This window comes from Centroberyx affinis, unplaced genomic scaffold, assembly GCF_046629955.1.
Source record: "Centroberyx affinis isolate AG114_WGS23_722 - 3 ecotype Tasmania unplaced genomic scaffold, CSIRO-AGI_Caff_v1 ptg000120l_1, whole genome shotgun sequence".
NCBI lineage: Eukaryota > Metazoa > Chordata > Actinopteri > Beryciformes > Berycidae > Centroberyx > Centroberyx affinis.
Window position 1 is genome coordinate 340632 of NW_027278821.1, and position 22171 is coordinate 362802.

The following is a 22171-nucleotide window of genomic DNA, read 5'->3' on the forward strand; positions in this document are numbered from 1 at the left end:
CACCTAGAATATCCTTTACTGTGTTTATTGTTGCAAAAAGGAAGATTAATGTGTCTGATGAGGTCGTTAAGTTACCAGCTTCAGTTTAGTTGTTGTCTAAAATTAAAACATTTATAATCTACTAGGCTATATTTGCAAGATATTTGTTAGATAGTTATTTTAGGTAGGATTTTAGATAGGTAAAGCAGACTAATATGAAAAGGAGGCTGATTTTGTCACTGTCCCACACAACCTGCTCAAGGTAAGTAATATATTATTATGAAACGGATAGTTCCAGTCCTCAGTTCTGATTGGATGAGTCACGCTTGAGGCAGGTTTGAAGCCGTTGTAAAATACCCAATAATAACACACCTGTGAGCACCTAACAATGAGTTTGAATATTAAGGCCCACACACCTGTGCCTGCATAACAATTTAAAAATGAATGGTATAACATTATAATATATAAACACATACCTGTGACCACATAACAGCTATATGTGGATTCTCTAATTGAAAATAACCACTCATACTTTTGAAGTATATGTGAAATGTATGATTTTTTCCATATTTGACAGCTGCACCGGGGTCTGTAGAGACAAAAGGGTTCTTGGTTTTTCTTGATATGCGGTCAAGTCTCAATACACAAAGAAAATATTTGTGGATACCGTGCCTTTTATGCATTTTTGTGCATAAAAGGCTCCAGGAAACATGCGCGGGCTTCAGCCTGGAGCCTCTGAAAAAGGCTTTTGTTTCCTTCCTGGACATATAGGAGTGATGTGCTGTTATAGTTGAATGGAGACAATTGAAGAGGATGAGAGCACTATTGTGCTTTTGTTCTCTCTTGGTTCATTAAATGGGTGTCTATCATTGTGATGTGAAGTTAATGTGACTGAATGGATAACTGGCATACGTTATCTGACAGATGCCAAAAAATTGCAGGGAAGATATGTTACTAAGCAAATAACAAGCAGGATTTCTCAGAGGCGTTTTCCATGATAAAATAGTCCTCTTCCGTTTATCTTAAATAGCCGGCTTACATTTATCCCAGCGTTTTGGCAATTAAAAGTGTCAGTCTGCCCCTGTGGAGCGTGATGCCGAGCGCTGGGAGATGTGGGTCTTTAGTGAGGCTTTGTAACTCCGCTCTCTGAGGATGGAGAAAGCCACTGCATAGCGCTGCACAGTGGGACTGTAGCACCAAATCATAATATGGTTTCAGGGAGGCTGAGGTTGAACAAGCACAGATGCTGCACAGTCCCACAGCGCCTGGCTAGGTGTGCAGCGTCAACTGTTGCTGTAGGTGAACTTACTACAGTCCTGGAATAATCAGGATAAACACATCATTAACCCAAAGTATTATCAAGACAAATAGATACATTCTGGTATAGTGCTAAGCTCCAGAAGGATAGCTGTCTTTCAGTATCATAACCATAGAGATAGTAGCCTGTTTGCCAAACTAGCAAACATAATAAATTCCACTCCTGTTATGCAAAACTGCTTTGCTCAATCTAGTTGTATCTGCAGTAAAGAGGTACGGTATCCCATAACATGCATCATTTCAATCGGTGATCGGATTGGTGATTTGCCGATCATACTGTTAAACTGTTAGTCAAAGATTGACTACTTTCATCAGCATCGGCACTGCAAACTGAAATCTGGGAAAGAGCAATGCTGCACATAATTGGGGGAGTGCAGTAGCCAGATCAGTCAGATCAGGTTATGTGAAAATTCACAACTATGTTCGATGCTCGCAGTAATTCAACTGTTACTTACTTTTATCTTAATTAGATACTACTCAATAAACCAAAGAAAACAGTAGGCTATATACAGTATATAACCAATTCTCAAGCACTGTGAATCAGTTAGTGATAGTGCACTGGTATAAAGGGGTTAAGTGTCTGCTGACTGACTGATCAACTGACTGACCTGAATTTGGCTCCTGATGCCCACATCATGTGCTGTGTGAGGAGGAGAAATGGGGGAGAGAAACCCTACAGAGTGTGTGTGTGTGTGTGTGTGTGTGTGTGTGTGAGAGAGAGAGAAAGAGAGAGAGAGAGAGAGAGAGAAAGAGCGAGAAAGAGATTAGGTGATTCACAGGATGTGTGATTAGAGATGATACAGGCACACTACCCCCGGAAATAAATGATGAAATATGAACATGTCAACCAGGGTAGACCCATTACTGGTTTTGATTAAAGGAGGTAATAACAGTATTTAGGGGGTTCATTTGCAGCATCTAGATCTCTTTCTTTCCGCTCAAGACTAGCTGAATCATAGATTATGAATATTGATTTGATGGAAATTGCCTTTTCAGTTATCCATAAGGGCATCTTTAATTAGAAAGTTTGTGGCTATCAATATTGGGCTTGAGTTTTTATGAAGTGATTTTATTTGAAGGGTGAATAGAGCACCCTGAGCATTATGAAACCCAGCAACGTGTTTTAAAGGATTATGCGATATTATCAGTTTAAAAAATTGATAGCGACATAAAAAAGTGACACTATTCATGTTGTATTTATATGACCCATATGTTCTCTACACATATATCATCTACATTTGTAAACTGGATTGATGAGGTGGACAGTTTTGTTTAACTGTGTCTTTGTGAAGACGTTATTGTGAATATGATGCACACTTTGCACATTCTGTATATATTCTGTAAATTCATTTTTTTCCTCCATATTCTCTTATTTGGTCTTTTAATGTATATTGCAATGTGTCTTCATTTTATATTTTTTATTATCATAGTGCAGAATTTCATAATTTTTGGCATATTTTCATATCATACATACTCTTCCTTCATTTTCTTTGTCTCAGTATGTTCTGCTGGTATTTTGCACACTTAGCATACATGCTGTAATTAATATATTTTCCTACTTTTCATTCATATATTTCTACTTAGTACATTCCAGTGATATGTCGGTAAATGTTGGTTGTGTTGTGTTTGATACCACCCCACTTTTCCCCATGGGGATCGTTAAAGTTTCATCTAAACTAATCTAATTTTAGCATTTGATCTGAGCCGACACTAACTCTGTCTCCCCCTGCAGGCCGTTCCTGGTACTGCCTCCGCTGATGGAGTGGATCCGTGTGGCGGTCGCCCACACTGAACACCGGCGAAGCTTCTCTGTGGACAGCGACGATGTGAGGCAGGCGGCCAGGCTGCTGCTACCCGGCGTGGACTGTGAACCACGGCAACTAAAGTACGGATATCATATCTGTAACGGAGATCAGAGTTCTAGTTATTCTAGTTATTATTTTGACCAGAGTTCCTTCTGTGCAATTCACGGTTGCGAGCTAATTTGTGCTCTGATAAACTGTGGTTGTTTGGCGCCACCCTTTGAGGTTTAACTCAACCAATGAGATTATTTCTGCCTCCAGAGCAGCAGTAAAACTCCAATCTGCATCTTTGACAGCGATTTTTTTCAAACACATTAAACTAGATCTGCTGTAGCACTTATTTCTTCAGCTTTTCTCCAAAAAGACCCATGACTGAATACACTCCACGGTCCTTTAGAATAGAATAATGGTGGGTTGGCCACGGACCACTTACTCTCCCGTTGTCCATCCATCTCTCTCTTTCTCTCTCGTTCTTTTTCTTTTGTCTGTCTCTCTTATTCTGTCTCTCCTCTGTTTCCCTATGTTTCTCTTTCTGTTTGTCTCTTTCTCTCATACACAAACACACACTATGTAGTTACCCAGACATACACAGTGTTTCTCATTCAGTCAGTGATTGTGTGTTGGTGTTAACGGATTAAGAGTGCCATCACGTTTAATTATCTATAGCTTGAGTGCTAGGTCCCTCTTTCAAATGCTTGCTGTGACATGTTTAAATGGACAGATTATCTTTTGCCGATCCATTTCTATCACTGAGATGTGAATGCTTTGCCAATTTTAAAAAAGTTCTACTATTGACCTTGTGGTGGGAACTTCACAGCGGGTTGCAGGATGGATTAAGTGGCTTTACAGGGTACATGCATAAGAAATAATGACTCACAGCAAAATCGTTATGTTGAGAAAAGCTATTTAAGGAAATGAACCAGAAGAGAGCACAGAAAAATGAACCGTCCCCATGTGCAAACACTTGTTAATTGACTTTGAATGCAGATGTGGTGCTTGAAATCAATAGATAAAGTTTGTTTTACCATACGAGAGGGTCTTCGGATATGGTTTTGTGCAGGAATTTCTATTTCTAGACGTGTGTCCAGAGACCTCAAAATCCATTTCTGAGATAAGCTTCCTAATCACAGGAATGGATCTGCTGTCTCCATCTCTAGGGCAGACGATTGTTTCTGTGCCACCAGAAAGCTGGACGCGGCCTCCACAGAGGCCAAGTTCCTGCAGGACCTGGGCTTCAGGATGCTGAACTGTGGACGGACGGACCTGGTCAAGCAGGCCGTGAACCTGCTGGGGCCCGACGGGATCAACAGCATGAGCGAACAGGTCCGACACTTAACGCGTTAACATCGCACACCTACACAGGCGTAGTGGAGAATTATACACAATGCTGGCATTGTGCGTTCCTCACACTTATTACCTAGCAACCCACCCCAATTCACACACACGCTGGGCACCGGCTGCTCCCTATGAGTAATGTAAGGTGCTATATCTATGCCACGATAGAATTTTTATAATCCTCATTATCATCGTAGAAGAAAATGTCACCTTTCTTTGTGGAGAAGAAGGAAAAGAATTACTGCATCGTTCACATTTGATGCTGTAACACTTTTCTTGGAGTCAGCACTGATGGGTTGGGTTTGACCACCGGGTCGATAAACCCAGTCTTACTGAGTCCAAGTGTTAATGTCATTTGGGATTTCCAGCGTTCCCCAGTCAATGGAAATATTGGTTATTCCGTGTGCTGCTAAGTGAAGTAGCTTATGGTGCAATCTGATTTTCCGTGGCCAGAAAGCTGCGCCTGTTCAAGTTCAGTGCAGAAACCTTGGCTGGTTTCCTCTCACTTACTTCACAAAATAGACTTCCCAATCTGTAAGGTTCTCTTAAGCGTGTGTTTCTACAAAGCCCTGCTTGCCACACATGTTTCCAATGTAAACCTGTATGTACTGATGTAATGATAACCAGAGAGCGGTGTGTCGCTGGCAGGCTGATTCATGCCGCATTCAGCGAGAACCAGCGCTTGACTGGAACAGAGCAGAATTAGTGTTTAGTATTTACAGGCCCTTGTGAATATGACAAACAGTATTGACTGACATTTCCCTCTTACCGTCACCGCCAACATAAATAACAGAGCAGCGGTGACATACGGGGTTTTATTTCCTTATAAAAGCGGCTAAATGGTGCTAGGGAGCAGACAGCATTACAGGAGTAATAAAGTAAAAGCTGTGGTCTGTCATCGGGGCCGAGAGTCATTCGGACTCTGCACATTTCATTTAGGGCCATCATCGGGGTCCACTATCGCCCTTTAGCTGCCTGCTGATGAATTAGATTGGTGTCCAGGAAATATTAAAGAATGAATCACCGCAGAGGGATATCAATCTTCAATATAAAGTGCTTTGGTGTGTTATGAGCAAGTCATAAAAGGACCTCCATTGTGCATAATGGCCCAGATCAGACATATGATTGAAGTCTGGTTTATGGAGGCTCATCCAAAAGGCTTTTATTTGCCTGTAAATGCGCATTGCTTTTGTCTAGAACCTATGATAAATCGCTGCGTCGTTCACACTATGTTCTTTGTTATTTCTCTCACACATCACTATTGCAATATTACTACACTTATATGAAGTACTGGTACACCGGCTTCATCTTGCAGCTTGGAGCATAATGTGTGTAGGTGTGTCAAGCCCGAGAGAGTGCTGTGTGCATATGTGATGGAAGATGTTATGCTAGGAGGTTCACATCCCACCTGTGCTGTCGCTCTCATTGTAAAGACATGCCTATTATGAGTTAGTCATTTAATGTATTAAGTCTGGAAAATTAGAACCTATGTGCAATTACTGCATCTTCCTTTGTAGAAATTGGTCAGTGTATTGTTGGCAGAAATGGGCTTACTTCGTTGCATATTATGTATGATTATAGAGTAGATTTTAATCCAAGTGCAATCTTCAGATATAGTAATGACCAATATGGTGCATATGGTGCTTCAGTTTTTCTGTGGGAAAATGGCACTTTATTGAAACTTGAAACTCTAAATGATTCTCATCTGCTATTTGAAGAAGTTTTGGCTCCATACAGAAACAATATCTGCTATGGTTCAGTACTTTCTTGATAGCATTGAATTCCACCAGACCAAGAGATGTTTCATGCTACGGCTGAAAAGTGACCCAAGAATCTGCCTTTGGAACCCAGTTTCATGGGTGTCAGTTGGGTATGGCAAGGTGTGACACTCACCATACAGTCAGTACCTCAGCCTAAGTGAGTCCAAATGTAAGAGCAGAATTTTATCATTGTAATGGAGAGCGAACATCAAGTGAAAATCTACCAGAAATCTGTTTGGAAGCCATGTTTTAAACAAAATTCATACCAGCGGGGCTGATAGTTTGGTTCAATAATTTACACTGACCAAATAATAAAATCTTGTCAGTCATCAGTCGTTTCTTCACTCGTCCTTGAAGATTTAGTCTATACAAGCAGGTTTGGAAGTGTGGGTGACAAATGATATTCGATGCAGGGACCTTGCCATAGCTTAGGATTTAATGAATTGAATCTTCTGCTCAGTTGGGCACTGATGACCTTGGTTCAGAAGCGAGGCCACGTCCCTGGAAATCAGTTTTAAGGCTCCACCATATTATCAAAATTGCTCAATAGCAGCCAATTTTTTTTTTTCCTTCAATAAACAGCAGTAGATTAACCATTTGATTTGTGGTTAATGTAACGGTAGCTTTAAATAACTCTTGAAAATAGATTCTGTACAGCACCAAACCCGATTCCCCAAAAGTAATGAATATTTGATGTAGGAATGACTAGTCCAGCCTAAAGGAAGAACCCCCCTCCCCCCCTCTCTTCTCCAGGGAATGACCCCTCTCATGTACGCCTGTGTCCGCGGCGACGAGGCCATGGTGCAGATGCTGCTGGACGCCGGCGCCGACATCAACAGCGAGGTCAGTGTTAACGAGACCCCGCCAGACCCGCTGTGAAAATGCAACCACGTTAATGTCGTTTTTTTTGTCCGAGATGTTCATTTGCATTTGTAGCTGTTTTGTGTCTTTACAGCGCGGTGCTCGTGAAAAACCGAGGACCCGCTTTGTGTCGCTCCTTTTCCCTCTCTGTCTTCATTTCCGCACCTGCTCTTGGCATGCTTTCTGTTGTACTGTATTGGTAGCTTGTTACACCGAGTGCACTGATTAGAAATGAAAAGGCATCATTTGCACAGTAAGGAAGATATATCTCTACACTAATAATTCACTAACAGTCCCTCAGTGTAGTCAGTTATTTTATTACATTTTACACAATAGACGTTTAGCTGCAAGTGCCTCATCCCGCATCAATAATGTATTATTATTGTGTGAGTGTGTACTCGGTGTAACTTGCTACCATCGGCTACCATACATGAAGCATGAACTTCATCGCACTTACTCGTGCAAATTGTGTAGAGCTGTTTGAGAACGCTAACAGTGGCGGTGAAGCAGTATTATCATAAGAACCCCCACTTTTCTCATCTAGAGTTCAGCTTGTCTTGTGTGTGTAGTTGCATTAATCCTAGTTTGTAAAAAGAATAGGTAAGAGGAGAAATGCTTCATTCAATGCTACTCCACCATAGTGGCCCCATTGTTGACTGACTGTGACTGCTCCATTGGTTGAGTGCCTGTATTTAGCACGGGTGTGTTCACTCAAAAGCAAAGCACTGGCTGTGTAAAGCATCCAGTAGTCTAAGCCATCTAAAATATCACCGCAGAATCCTAATATTTTGTTAAGATATTACAGTAAATGCCTAATTTTCACTCTTAATGTAATTCATACATAGAACATAGAAACACTACCACTTTTATTAGACTTTTGTTGATGGACGCCCCCTCCAGGTGACATTTATGAATAATTTCTATAATCCACTTTGTGATAAAGCTACTTCAGGAATCACAGAACAACATCGGGCTGTATGGCTTTTTAATTTTATTCTGCCGTTGCTTTGTTTCGTGAGTCAGCACCACCCGTCTTGACAGTGTTTGTAGTCTTTGCCAATTTTCTCTGTGTACTCTCTCCGGTTTCCATCTCCTTTGAAATGAAACACTGTTTAAAGAGGGAGCTAGGAAGATAGCGCAGCCTGTGGTTAGAGCCTTGCCTAGACAGAGATGTACTAATATCACGTTTAGAGTGCGAAGTGAGTGTGAAAAAAAGGCTGATGAGGATCGAGATGCGAGGAGCAACTCAAGCCCCTCGAGATTTTTCTGTGACGCTCAAGAGGAAAATCTCCCTCTGCCATCCTGCCCTCCTTTTGCTTACACTTCTCCTTCATATTGCTTCTCGCTCCTTCCCCCATTCTCCCGCCCTGAGCTGTGAATGTTAATGGCTGTATATCTCTCTCCCTGAACTTCACCTATGACTTCCCAGGTGCCAAGCACAGTAAACAAGCACCCCTCAGTTTATCCTGAAACGCGCCAGGGGACGCCACTCACTTTCGCCGTGTTACACGGACACGTCCCTGTCGTGCAGGTAGTGACGTTTATGACCTGTAACCATTAACCTGTGGCCCTTGCCCTGACCTTTGCACCAAAATGATGATGATGATTATTATTATGGTGCATCATAATAATAATGATACCACATGTCCTTTCTACTTTTCCTTCTTGATCCTATCTGTACAGTAATTATCTCAGTTATGTGGAGTACATGTGGAGAGACATTGGCTTAACTGTATCCAGTCAAGGCAAGCTCTCCAGACTTAGTTTGTTTGTAATAATGTATGCTCTTAAGATGTGTGGATGGTTCACCCTGTCCCTATCTGTCACCTAAAGTCTAAAGATTGGTCTTAACAGCAACAGTGAGAAAACTCCAGAGGCAAACTGAACAGACCAGAGCTCAGCCAGCCTGATATACAGCCTCAGGGATGCCAAATTTCAGTGTTTTGTTCTCTTCATTTTTAATGTATTATACATTTTGTTGCAGCAGTTACTGTATAAACTGACACTGGCTAAGAGCCTGATGAACATCGTCGCCTGCGGGGATTTTTTCAATTATTAAACCGCACCACCGCAATCACATTTAGCAGTGATTTCAGAGTTTGTTGGGGATAGAAAGCGGAGCGACCACCATTTTGTTTCCACCTCAACACAGGAGGTGTTAACGCAGCTCAGGCAAGTCAACACCAACATTAAGCTGAGAGCTCACAGAAAATCCCACAATTTATGATGAATTAGTATAGCTAGGAATTAGTTTAGCGGTTCAGAGTGAGGACAGCCTCAGAGTGAGCTGGTTTAGGTTGTTGTTGCAGTGAGGTCTTCAACAGTTGAGGCTTTCCCTCTTGTCAAGCCGGACTGTAAGACGAGGTCTCCCTGGCCTGTTTTCTTTCTTTCTACCTTCCTCCCTGGTTTGTTTTCCTCCCTCCCCGCTTCCTCCCTCCCTCCATGCCTGCCACAGTTGCTGCTGGACAACAGAGCCAACGTGGAGGGCGCCCTGCAGGATGGGGCGGAGAACTACACGGAGACCCCGCTACAGCTGGCCGCCGCTGCAGGTACGCAAATATACGCACGAGAGGTATGTGAATGCCTTTCAGATGGGCTTTGTTGTGATTTGCGGAGCTTGCCTGTCAAAAGTTAAATATGCTCAAAAGTGCAGTTCAGTGCTTTGCACATTTGACCCACGTCTTCTAATGGGTGACACAGTGGATTAGCTGTGACTCATTTTGTTCTCAACCCACCAGCAGCCACTCTCTCACTGTCTTAGTCATCCAATTTAGTTCATCAATTTAAATTACTATGTGGAAGTCAGGAATACAGCTAATGTGAAACTCTATTTTTGATGATTCGTACTTCATTGCTGTATAGTTGTACAAGCACTTATAAATAACCTAGGTTTATGTGAAATATGTGTATCCCTTTAAAATGGGCTTTGTTTAAGCTTCCCTGTCAAAACAGCCTAAAATGCACTTCAGTGACTGACTTTGTATGATATATACTGTATAGAGCTGTATACTGTTATGGTAAATCAAGCTTTTTAAAATGTAAATCAAAGTCTATAAATTGCTGTCAAGTTCACATATCTGCCATGTGGCAGTGCATAAGGTGTAGGCAGCTGCGTTGCCATGGTAATGGGTAGTTAGAGCACATAGCCGTGGATAATGAATACTATTAACAGCCTACTTATTAAATAATAAATAATGTAAGTGTAATAAACGCCACAATCCCGGAGCTGCTCTTTTGCTAGTGCATAGGAGACTGGCTTTATAAGCACGGGATGGTTTTATGGGGCTGTGGACACGTTCTCTGCCTCCCACTTATCTGCACTGCTGTCACATAAAAATTACTGGGACATAAAAGCGTGAATAAACATTGCTTGTGTCCACAAAGTCAAGTCACCCTCCAATTAATTTTAAATGGAGCGGCTTCAGGTTTTGTCTTTTCATGATATCACAGATAAGAGCCTTGACTGTGTTTTTTTTTTAGCTGTATTACGGCAGTTTTACATATTCACTGATGCTGAACTGTCCAAAACCTCTTTTAATCTACTACCTGTTTCATATTTTTATAATGGGTGAGACAGTGCAGCCGGGCTTTGTTGTGAGTCGTTTGGTTCTGAACCCATCAGAGGACACACTCTCTCATTGTTTTAGTCATGCAATTTAATTCATCACTTTAAATTGCTATCTGGAATTCAGCAATTAAGTGAATGTGAAAAGCTATTTTTGATGATTTATGCGTCATTGCTGTATACTTCTAAAGAACCTAGGTCACATTATTCATTGAAGATCATACTTGAACCTCTTACTGAAAAATAGTCTGTTTGGAAGCATCAAAATGTTGCGCTCTCAGTAGCGATTTGAGTGTATTCGTATTCTTTGTATTCATCTACACTGGTTGTTGCTCCGGTCAGGGAACTTTGAGCTGGTGAGTCTGCTTTTGGAAAGAGGGGCGGACCCCATGATCGGGACCATGTGTCGAAACGGCATCTCCTCCGCCCCGCTGGGAGACATGAACTCATACAGCCTGGCAGCAGCGCATGGCCACAGGTAACGCAGGCATTCACACACACACACACACACACACATACAGGGACACCAGAGACATATCCATTACCATGGTATTGATCCATTTACACACCCTGCCCCGGTCCATCTGCCTCTCACAAAATACTACAGCGTATGGGACTCGCAGATATCTGGGTCTCCCTCGTCGGCAGCAGGCGGGTGATAAGCCCTCCGATCTATTCTGCGGTGCTTATTCCTTCAGTTTCAACATCATTTCCCCGCAGCTGAGCAAGATAAAGCCCATTAACATTCCGGGCATCGAGGGCTGTCAGGAAGCGGAGCGGAGTGGAAAGCCAACAACACAATGCAGCATTATTAAGACAATCAATTATATGATGAGCATGCTGCAGTGTGGCGTGAGCTTCCAGTTATGAGGTTCAAACTGCATCCAGACTAGCTGTGAGATCGGGGGTGTAGAAGTTCTCACTTACCATAAAGTAAAGTTTGTTTATATAATCGTTTTTTTTTTTAGGTGACACTCACCCACTTATGAAATGCCACATCTAAAGACCTGTTTGTGGACATGTTCTCATAAATAATTTTGCAGGTGAAACGTTGCCTGGGACCTTATACTTCTAAGGGCACAACTGGAGGAAATACTCTCGCCTGTGGGATTCTGCACACGTTTGGATCTACAGTTGTCAAATCCGAAAGACCGTTAGAGGGGATCAAACAAAATTTTATGAAAGACTCGTCTCGGCTTCAAAGCGATGACTCTGGGCCTCCCATTGACCTGTCAAATAAACAGGCGGCGATCAAGTGATTTCACAGACAGGATATGATGTTATGTTGCATCTGGCCTCCGAAAGCCCCTCCTTAGTAAAGCAGATGGTGTAGTGATGCGTTGAATGAAGTTACCAATTGAAGCCCATTCATTTCAAAGGAGAGAGTCCATTACTGCCGCATCATTCCACTGCAGAAGTGTTGTTATGTAGGTGTTGCATGCAATAGATTCAGTCTACTTATGTATTGGTGATGTATGCATAAATTAAAATGAATGTTGTTTTTCACCCTTTTTTCTTTGAAGTTTTCTTGAGGAAAACATTTCGGCAGTGAAATCAGAGTTAATTTCTGTTGCAATGCTTCAATCGATAACTAGGTCTAATCAGTTTCAGAAATCCGGACATAGCTTGCAGCAATATAAATACAACCGGCTCATAAGAGTCAAAGTATGAGCACCATTAATGGGTTCTGTATCAGTTCCTGTGAGAGGATATAATGAGACCAGCTTCACATGATGTGGCTCTGCAGACCAGGTTTAGAGTAAGCCCTTGTAATTGTGCTGAATCTAGTAGAGGAGAATATTTTAAGTGGCACCAGAGCTGTAGAACTACTCGGCCTTTATGTAGAGTTAACAGACGGCATTTGCAGGCCTAATTCAGAACCATTGATTCTCCTGTCTCATACCATCCTCTTCACTATTTATCTTCCTCTCTGTTGCTTGACCTTGGAGTATTTTGCAAACTTCCCAATTCATTCCCTTCACTTTTTACCTCTTCCCCTTGACGTCACTCTCATCTCTCTTTGCGTCTTATCCCCCCCCCGCTTCCCCTTAAGTCTTTCTCTTTTGCCTCTGCCCCTCCAGGAACGTATTCCGGAAGCTCCTGTCGCAGGCGGAGAAGGAGAAGGGGGACGTCCTGTCCCTGGAGGAGATCCTGGCCGAGGGCTCCGATCCCGGGGAGAAGCGGTCGGCTCCGCAGGCCAACGGCGGAGGCACCCTGCGAACAGGAAAGGCCAAACTGAGGGCCCTGAGAGAGGCCATGTACCATAGCGCAGAGCATGGCCATGTGGACATCACCATAGACATCCGCAGCTTAGGTCAGAGTTACTAATACATGTATTGGCACACAAGCCTCACTGTCTGGTGCCACCTGCTGTCCTGGAGCTGTGCTCATGCTGTAGCTGTACCTGTCCTGTCCTGTGCCTGTCCTGTCCTGTATACACACACTCACCACTCACCGCTAGTCATCCAACCATGAAACAATCTCCGAAGTAGTGCTGTTTTTATGTCGGAGGCGATAATAGCTCGGGTCAAAGGTGTGAACGTGGCAATGAAGCGGTGTCCTCAAGCGGTGCTCATTCTGTAGATGTGCCAATTATCAGCTTTCACCCCCGACATCACACAGTTCATTGGGTGCACAGCTTTATGTGGCTGTTGACAGTGTGCATATCCATAGTAACACACAATCCCTCGCTGACCACGCTTTCATATAGTACTTTGTGTTGATGTCATATACACACCAATCAGTGGCCATCGCATCATTACAGAACATTACAGCTATTTTTTCCTTTAACGGTTAAATGTATAATATTTCTGCTTTACTGAAACATAATATGACTAGTAAATATCAGCAGAGGTTCCCGAATGGTAGTGAGTGAAACAAAATGATCAGCCACGGCGCACGCACTGCGGAGATTTCTGCATTCAAAAACACAGGAGCGGGCCGAGGCTGATGTTTTTGTTGCTGTTTGAAGGCCCTCCTACCACACCAAGGTCCACTCAGAAATCCGGCAGTTTGTTTTTGCCTTGCTTATCGGCAAAAACCACACATCGGAAAATATAATTTGAGACTCTATTACTAATCAGTAGGGTGTTATGGTAAATTCGGCAATCCTCCAAACAGCGTGAATTTTAATGGACCAGCCAATTTATGCGGCAGGGAAGTGGTGTTACTTGACACACAAAATAGCGACTCCTTACCTTTGACATGTTCCAAAAATCCATAACAACAGGAACAGGAATCGTGGTAATATCAATATCCTAATATGGCAAGGGTCCATCGAATAAAAAATGTGGTCAAATATGATAGAACGTTCATTGCTGTTGATCCTGAAACAGTCCAAACAGCGCCACCAATGCTGAACGATAGAGACCAGCATTGGACCAGAAATGACACATAGACCCTTTAATTATATGCTAGTGCTGCACAGAATCACCCTAGATATTCCTGCCGTGCTTCAGACTCTTCCACTAATCCGGCGCTCACCATGCGAGCGCCCTTCACCTCACACTAACTACCGGCGAGTGATGGAGACATGGTCGGTTCTGTCCTTGAAACCACTCCTGACATCTGATTTCCCTGTTTTGCTCCGCGCAAGTGTATTCACTGTCCGTGCGCTGGTGTTCCCAGGCGTTCCCTGGACGCTGCATACCTGGATGGAGTCCCTGCGCACCTGCTTCATGCAGCACCGCCGGCCGCTGATCCAGGGCCTGCTCAAAGACTTCAGCTGCATCCAGGAGGACGAGTACACCGAGGAGCTCATCACGCACGGCCTGCCGCTCATGTTCCAGATCCTCCGATCCAGCAAGGTCACTGGGGTTCGCTTTCCTGTGCATGTAAACAAAGCGCTAGTTAGGAGAAACATCAGATGAAGTAACGGAATACAAAACTGCCCTGTGCTCATATGCTTGGGTGACATTAACGCTCGTATTTGCATATATTTAGATGCACTAACAACATTACCATACATTTGCATAACATTTGTCCCAGATAGCTCGTGGAACAGAGGCTACGTAACTCCACTCTGTGTAAGTTTCTCTTCCCCACTTCTGTCTTCACTCGTGTTGGTGTCTGTGTCTGGTTTGCAGAATGAGGTGATTAGCCAGCAGCTGTCAGTCATTTTCACCCAGTGCTACGGGCCGTTCCCCATCCCTAAGCTGACAGAGATCAAGAAGAAGCAGACCTCGCGCTTAGGTAAGAGAAGGCACTCAGAGTTAAAAATAATGACTGTTCCTCACCTGTTCCCAATGTCTTGTGCAGCAAATGAAGCTGACTGTCGGAGCGGTGACAGTAGGGTTAGGGTGCCAATCAGTGATATTCCTGTTTTTTGTCCCAGAGATCACTTGTCAGTCAAAGTGTGGCCAATACTGTGATGTCTCTTTCCTTGGGTTTTCTGTTAATAAGGTTACAGTTTCTGTAGGTGGCGCTCTTTTCTTTGTCTGTTCAGCCGTGGTGGCTATCGCTGCTCAGTTCTTTTTCTATTTATTCCAAACAAACCGATGTTGCTGCTGCTGGAAATGTAAAATGCCTGTGCACCAGAGGAATTTCCCAAAAGATCCACCAGACACCAGGTGTTAAGAACAGCAAATGTGGGGGGTGAACCTGATGAAGCAGGGATGCAAAATGCGTTGATCACTCCAAGATAAGATGACCTGGTCTGTGAGTTTTTAGTGTGTGGCAAATATAATCTCCTATAGCAATTAGCAGCATTTATGAACTGGCTATAAGTTGAATCACTATTGTGTTATATCAGTCAGTGACACAGAGTAAGAAAAAGGAAATTTATTATCAAAATCATCACAGATTATTACTTCAGTTTACTAGTATAACCAATTTCTTTTTGACAATTAGGAAATATTACTGCTGTTACTTCTTTACTTCTTGACTTTGAACATTTGTCATATATAAAATCAGATGTTAGTAATGATGTTATTTGTTCATCTAACCTCATGTTATAAGCTTTTTTGAGGTCTGGACTGTCACAATGAAGATTTGCCCTGTCACTTTTTTCAAGGATTACTTTTAATTATAACACAGGTAGGCAGTGGGACATTCAAAGGCAATGCCGTAGCACCACCTAGTGTTTATTCAATGACAGGGTTAGAAGAAAATGACAAATAACCTTGTAATGTTGTGTTTGAAGTGAGTTAATACTTTAAACACCTTTGGCCCTTTGACAACTAATTGATTAATCAGGATCCTCCAGGATGCACTACAAGCAACTGCTCAAAGGACTGAGTATCACATTCAATCAAGTGACTTTTAGAATAGTAATGAAATGAGAATTGTTGTATTCGCTAATGCCGGGCTGATAGCTGAAATGATGAATTGCCCTTGGAGTAATTGATGACCGCATTAGCTTAATCTTTTGCTGTTGTTGTTCCCCATCCACACTTTCAGAGCCGTGAGTAATGAGGCATCACTTGGGTGTTTTCGTTGGATCTTATTGTCATCTGTTTTTTTTCTCAGACCCTCACTTCCTTAACAACAAGGAGATGTCTGATGTTACTTTCCTGGTGGAGGGGAAACCCTTTTATGCACATAAAGTTCTGCTGTTTACCGCTTCAGCCAGGTAAAAGACGAATTTTTGAGCTATTAATTTGTTTTTTTCTTCTTCTTTTGTGAGTAATTGTGCAAAAGTGCAATACGGTTGCAACATACACATGATCCAGTTTCTGCTTTTCCCTCGTCATCCAGGTTCAAGTCCCTGCTCCAGAACCGACCAGCAGCAGAGAACACCTGTATTGAGATCAGTCATGTCAAGTACAATATATTCCATGTAAGAAGTGCTCTGTATTATCTTTTGATTTCCAAGATAAGATAATGCAAGTGCGTCATACTTATGAGGCAATATCTTACTTAAGGGGAAATATCTGTTTGCCTATGCCATTCTCACCTTGTTATGTTATGATGTTATACATCAGTTTTTTGGCTGCTTTTTCCATTATTAAAATACATGGTATTCATTTTGTGCTGATTCATCACTCACCAGTGCACCTTACCTGAACTTGAAATGTAAATCTAAATGATCCTGCCATTGATTCTCAACTGTACTGTACTGTGTTATAGCTGGTCATGCAGTATCTATACTATGGAGGAACTGAAGCGCTGCACATACGGAACACTGAAATTATGGAGGTAAGAGAGACTTAACCAAAGCCGATGACAGTGCGCTGACAGCGTTATCGCTTGTAACCGCTAAGTCTGGGATTCCAGTGCTGTGCTTCACTGTGTTTGGCTCTACTGTCGTCTGCAGCTCTTGTCTGCAGCCAAATTCTTCCAACTAGAGGCCCTTCAGAGACACTGTGAGATCATCTGCTCCAAGAACATCACCACCGAAACGTGCGTGGACCTCTACAAACACGCCAAGGTGAGACGGATGGATATTACTGACTGTTTAACGAGCGGCGCAGTGTTCATCTGAAAGCGTCACCCTCTCCCTCCTCTCTCCCCTCTGTTTTTTCCGGTGCAGTTCCTCGGTGCCAGCGAGCTCACGGCTTTCATCGAGGGCTATTTCCTGAAGAACATGGTGCTGCTGATCGAGCTGGAGGGCTTCAAGCAGCTGCTGTACGAGCCGCCGCCCGCCGACAGCCCGGCCTCCAGCCCCGGCATCTGCTCCGACATCCTCCTCGACCTGGAGAAGACGCTGGCCACGCGCATCCACTCCATCCACCTCTCCACCTCCAAGGGCTCCGTGGTGTGACGCCACCCCCCCCACCCCACCAAAACACCACACACACGAACACACACACACACACACACACACACACACTTCTGGAGCCCTCTGATTCACTCGTTCCACATCCGGTGTCCCCGCTATCCACCTGTCCTGGCCCCCCCCTGCTGCTGAAGAGGAGCTTTTGGGTGTTATCGTCAGGGATTCCCTTCGCCTCTGTGTTATCGGCCTGTCGCGGGGCCACCCGGGGGGCGCGCCGATGTCACCTTGTTAGAGAATTCTCACCTCGTCGGAGGCTTGAACGTTGTCGTCGTCCTCCTAACCCCCCCCCCAACGATCACTTCAACACCCATATGTGAAGCTGCGAAGTGAAGAAAGAAGGACCGACTCGACACAGAGCATCACCTAGACCTAACCGTGATTCTGACACTTTCAATTGTATTTCATATAGGATACATGCATGGAACACACACACCTTTTTGCCTAAAAAAAGGCAGATTAGAATTTTATCTCTTGACGGACGCAACTTGTCCTCTCAGTCGCTCCTCGCTGAAACGAGACGTCAGTTTGCAAATATGTACTATCACTTTATGGGACTGGATGCCGTTGAAGCATCATAAAGTAACGAGACACGCCAAAACGTTGATATTATCCTACCATGCGCCACAGCCGATTCAGATAATAAAAGTAACAATAGGAGTGGATAGTAGCAATGCCAGCAGAAGGACTTCAGGTGGGAATGAACATACTCGCAACTCATTCTGTGTCATTTATATGTCGGATTATGTTTCACTGTGTTCTCTACTGTGTGTTGAGGCCAAACCGATCACAGGAACTTCCACCATGACCGACACTCCAGTGCTCATGACAGTTGTGTGACTGTCCACTCAGTGACGTATGCTTGAAATGTGGAAAATGAACTTGTGATAACTCCGTGAGCACTGATGACTTTTTGCATGACGCCTCCTCGACCGAGCTGCCCCGCTATCGCTTTTTATGCAGAGCTTACTCCACTGACTCCTTCTGGAAGGGGGAGTAAGGAACACGCTGCTTGTTGCTTTCTCTCTGCTGCAGAAACAGACGGAGCGGGCTTTCGGACGGACTCTGACGGAGGGGACTTTCTTCGAAGCGGTGTAAATAAGTCATCGTGCCGGTCGTTCTTTTTGTAAACTAATGTACAGTAATCCCCCCCCCCCCCTCCCCCCACACACACTCGCTTGGCTGACGACACCAATCTCATTGAATGTGCTCCCCGAACAGACTCTGTTCTAGCTGTGCGTTTCCGTTTATGCAAAAGTTGCATGTCGAATCCGTTCGTACGGATCCTCTGTTCGCGCTCTCCCTGTGTATGTCCCTATGCCTACGTTCTTAGATCTGTGTTTCATGTAGATCGGTAGGGCTGAGTAGGGGATTGTTCAGAAAGAAGGATGATTTTTTTTTGTTGCTATTTCTAATCCATTCCAAATCGCTGGGGTTGATCATTAGATGAACAAATCCATTGGAAAGTCACTTTTTATTTGTTTTCACCTCAGTTTAATTGAGTCTCTCAGTAACATCAGCGTAAATCTATGGACCAAATGGAAACACACAGACCCTAATGGGTGTGATAATGATATGCATACTGATTAGCATCAGCCCTAGAGTTTCAGCCCTCCCATTTAAATGATGCAAACACAATTTAAAAGGGCAGAGTTCATGCAGCTCTAGTTGAAAGCAATCACAGTGAAGTACCCGCATCCCCAACTTTGTTGAATTTCACAAATGTAACAATGCAACAAAATAATAATTCATGTTTACTAAATGTACGATGCGTCCAGTCCAGCACCAAACCAAAATAATGCTTCCATTTGATAAGAGTAATATTCTGTTTCTGGCTTAAAATGTAGATGTCTATAAAGTGTTCTCATATTTTGTGCTGGTTTTCTCTATGGTACATCTGATTACATCTGCAGTATGATACAGATAAAAGAGACGAATCTTATGACAATACAAACAATGTTGTAGCACACTCAAAATTACTTAAAGATTAGTTTTGGGCCAAATACATTTTAGGTGGAACATATAGGCAGATAAGAGTCGATTTTAAAGTCTGTAAATAGTTACAGAAAATGAAATATATTAGCCTACGACTTTATTTTCTTACCTACATACATAGCACTATATATTTTATTTTACATTTCCACAGCTATTTTGTTTTACAAAAGTGAAAAAGATTATATAAAAAAGATGCTTTAGAATTAAGCAATATTTCCATAAGGTTGTATTACTTGGCGTAATACAATTAATAACATGCCACGGGAAATTGAGCTATAAATGTGAATTGAAAGATCCATAAAATAATGAAAAGGTGAGTCACTGAAAAAGCCTGAATATACTATTGTTGTTTTTCTTTTGATGTGAAGACATCCCATGGTGTATTTTCTTTAAAGCATATTTCTCTCATTTGAAAAGAATATTCCTTATAGATTTCCAGTACATTACTGTTTACCCTGATAGTTTTATTGAAGCTGATCATAAGTTATTCACAGTAACTTTGGCTGGGATCATAAAACGCTGTATAACATTTGGCATTATACTCAATCATAATACTTCTACATTCCCACATTTGAATTGACACAACTTGCTATTTAAATGTGCAATGTAACTTTTAAAAAAATACAAGACTGGTGACTATTTGTCTCCACAGAAGTAAAGAGGTTCATAAAGATGTCATGCACTTTTTTGTGCTCGTGTTACTATGGCCTCACACACAATCAAAAGCATCAGTATTTCGACAGTGAGCTTAAGTTTGTCTTTTTGTGACTGACTCGTCTATCAGCAGATTGATGCGGCTTTAACGTTAAAAGATGAAGCCAAGAGAAAAGACTTTGAGCTTATCTTGTGTTCGTCTCAGCGTCATGCCATGAGCAGAGAACCTGGCACCTGAACTTTTGATTCTAAGCTGGGTCGAAGCCGTAGAGTAAACGTCGGTGAGCATGGCTCTTTTTGTTTAATGTTGTTGAGAATGTGCTCTGTACACCAGCTTTGTCTCTCCAGACTCTCTCCCCTTAATTTGTCCGAGCATTTATTTGCCTGCGTATTTGTTCCTGGTAATCAACTACACTTCTCCTAGATGCAGTTAAAACATGCATGGGATATTTACTAGATTTGGAATCCAGGGGCGGGGTGGGGCACTTTTGCTATCTTTTCCTTTGATGAGAACATGTATATTGTACAAAATATATATATGAAATATAAATTATACATGGTGTTAATAGCAGGGATGTGGTTGAGTATAACAACAAAAAAGGAATGTTACACTCGTGCTACAGTTCAATCGTTCCATGACATGCTTTTGTGTACAGCCAATAAAATGATCACAGTTTAAACCGTATGAGTGTATTTCTTGCTTTGTCTCTGCCATGTTTGCTGTATTAGAGTCAGTACAGTTTCTTTTCAACTCTCCTACAGTCTTAGTGCCCTACTGTAAGTTAGTAGGCAAACTTATTAGATAGAAAGTCCATCCATTCTTCATCTAGACTGTATCTAGTTGTCTGCCAAGTACAACTAAAACACTCACAACTCAAGCCCACTTAGCGCACAAAGACAATGCAGCATCCTCTGAATAGAAATGTGACAAATCTGGCCAAAGCCCAGCACCGGGGTGTTTTATCGATCGCTTTACTTCTACTGAGCAAATGACTCAAGGTACTAAAAGTCATGGCAGCTCCCCCGCGAAGCCAGGGGCCGTCTGCAGTCAGACCGATGGGAGAAGCACAGCGTGGAGGAAGGTCGGGCCTGATTCCTGTGTTTGGGAGGTTCCTTCTCTCTGTCTCCACATGCAGTGCATCCCAAGCCTCCTGCTATCACTCTGCATCCATCCTCATCAATCTACCACTGTAATGGATCAGCAGATGATGAGCTGATGAAATGAGGCTGTTTTCAGTAAACAGCTCGATTTCATCAGCTCAGCTCCATCAGAAAATATTGTTTTCATTTCCCACTATTAGACTGATCTGTGTAAACAGAGTCCAGCTTACACTGGGGAAATGCAACTATTTGGTTTCTAACATTTCACCAGAGCTAAGTACATTTACTCAAGTACTGTACTTAAATATAATTGTGAGGTACTGGAGTATTTCCATTTTGTGAGACTTTATACTTTTCCTCCACTAAATCTCAGAGGGAAATATTGTACTTTTTCCTCCACTACATTTATCTGACAGCTGTAGTTACTAGTAACTCTGCAGAATAAGGTTTTACATGCAAAACAAACAATAAGCTCAGAAAATATGTTGCATTGTTAGAGTTTAAACACCCCAACATATGGAGCAGTTAGACCTACATTAAAATACTTCTTACAGGTTAATGCAGCAATAATTTGAAGAACTGTTATTCAGAATGAATACTTTTACTTTTGATGCTTAAGTACATTTGCTAATACTTCTATACTTTTACTTAAGTATGGGTGTTTCTCCATTATGGTATTGGTACTTTTACTTGAGTAAAGGATTTGAGTACTTTTTCCACCACTGCATTTCACTTCTTTTGGGAAGTAGGCCTATAAGTCAAAGTTTCCACCATCTTGAAATCCACTTAACCTCAGTTCAGATCAATGCACCTTCCAGCCCACTGGGCCTGTGCAGGTCTTCCCTCAGGCTGGATGAGGGGCAGGTGTTGTGTGGCCTATGGCAGAGAGTCCAGGCACCTGCACATGACAGATGCAAGCGTTGGCCACAAATTGGACCCACTGTGCGGTCGGGGGCAGCGGGGTTCAATTGCTGCTGGCAGACCCGCAGCAGCAGAAATCCCCTGTGTGGAGGAGGAGCTGTGATCAAAATGAGATGCTATCCCTCTGTGTCACTTCACCCCACTGTGAGGGCCATTCCATTTATCTCTG

General features: G+C 42.8%; 1 protein-coding gene across 3 annotated transcripts in view; it reads left to right on the forward strand.

Moving 5' to 3' along the window:
* LOC139651144 (ankyrin repeat and BTB/POZ domain-containing protein 3-A) overlaps window positions 1-20648 on the forward strand; it is a 122771-nt gene extending 102123 nt beyond the window's left edge. The window contains exons 4-17 of one of the 3 annotated variants that reach the window (XM_071527996.1): window positions 3029-3181; window positions 4256-4421; window positions 6947-7036; window positions 8484-8585; window positions 9510-9603; window positions 10962-11097; window positions 12701-12933; window positions 14247-14425; window positions 14705-14810; window positions 16086-16188; window positions 16314-16395; window positions 16686-16754; window positions 16873-16986; window positions 17089-20648. In XM_071527996.1, the coding sequence (XP_071384097.1) occupies window positions 3029-3181; window positions 4256-4421; window positions 6947-7036; window positions 8484-8585; window positions 9510-9603; window positions 10962-11097; window positions 12701-12933; window positions 14247-14425; window positions 14705-14810; window positions 16086-16188; window positions 16314-16395; window positions 16686-16754; window positions 16873-16986; window positions 17089-17319 (1858 nt within the window). In that variant the 3' untranslated portion in view covers window positions 17320-20648. The remainder of the gene's footprint in view (window positions 1-3028; window positions 3182-4255; window positions 4422-6946; window positions 7037-8483; window positions 8586-9509; window positions 9604-10961; window positions 11098-12700; window positions 12934-14246; window positions 14426-14704; window positions 14811-16085; window positions 16189-16313; window positions 16396-16685; window positions 16755-16872; window positions 16987-17088) is intronic. The other 2 variants (XM_071528003.1, XM_071528010.1) reach the window with 2 other exon arrangements.
* Window positions 20649-22171: the final 1523 nt, after the last annotated feature.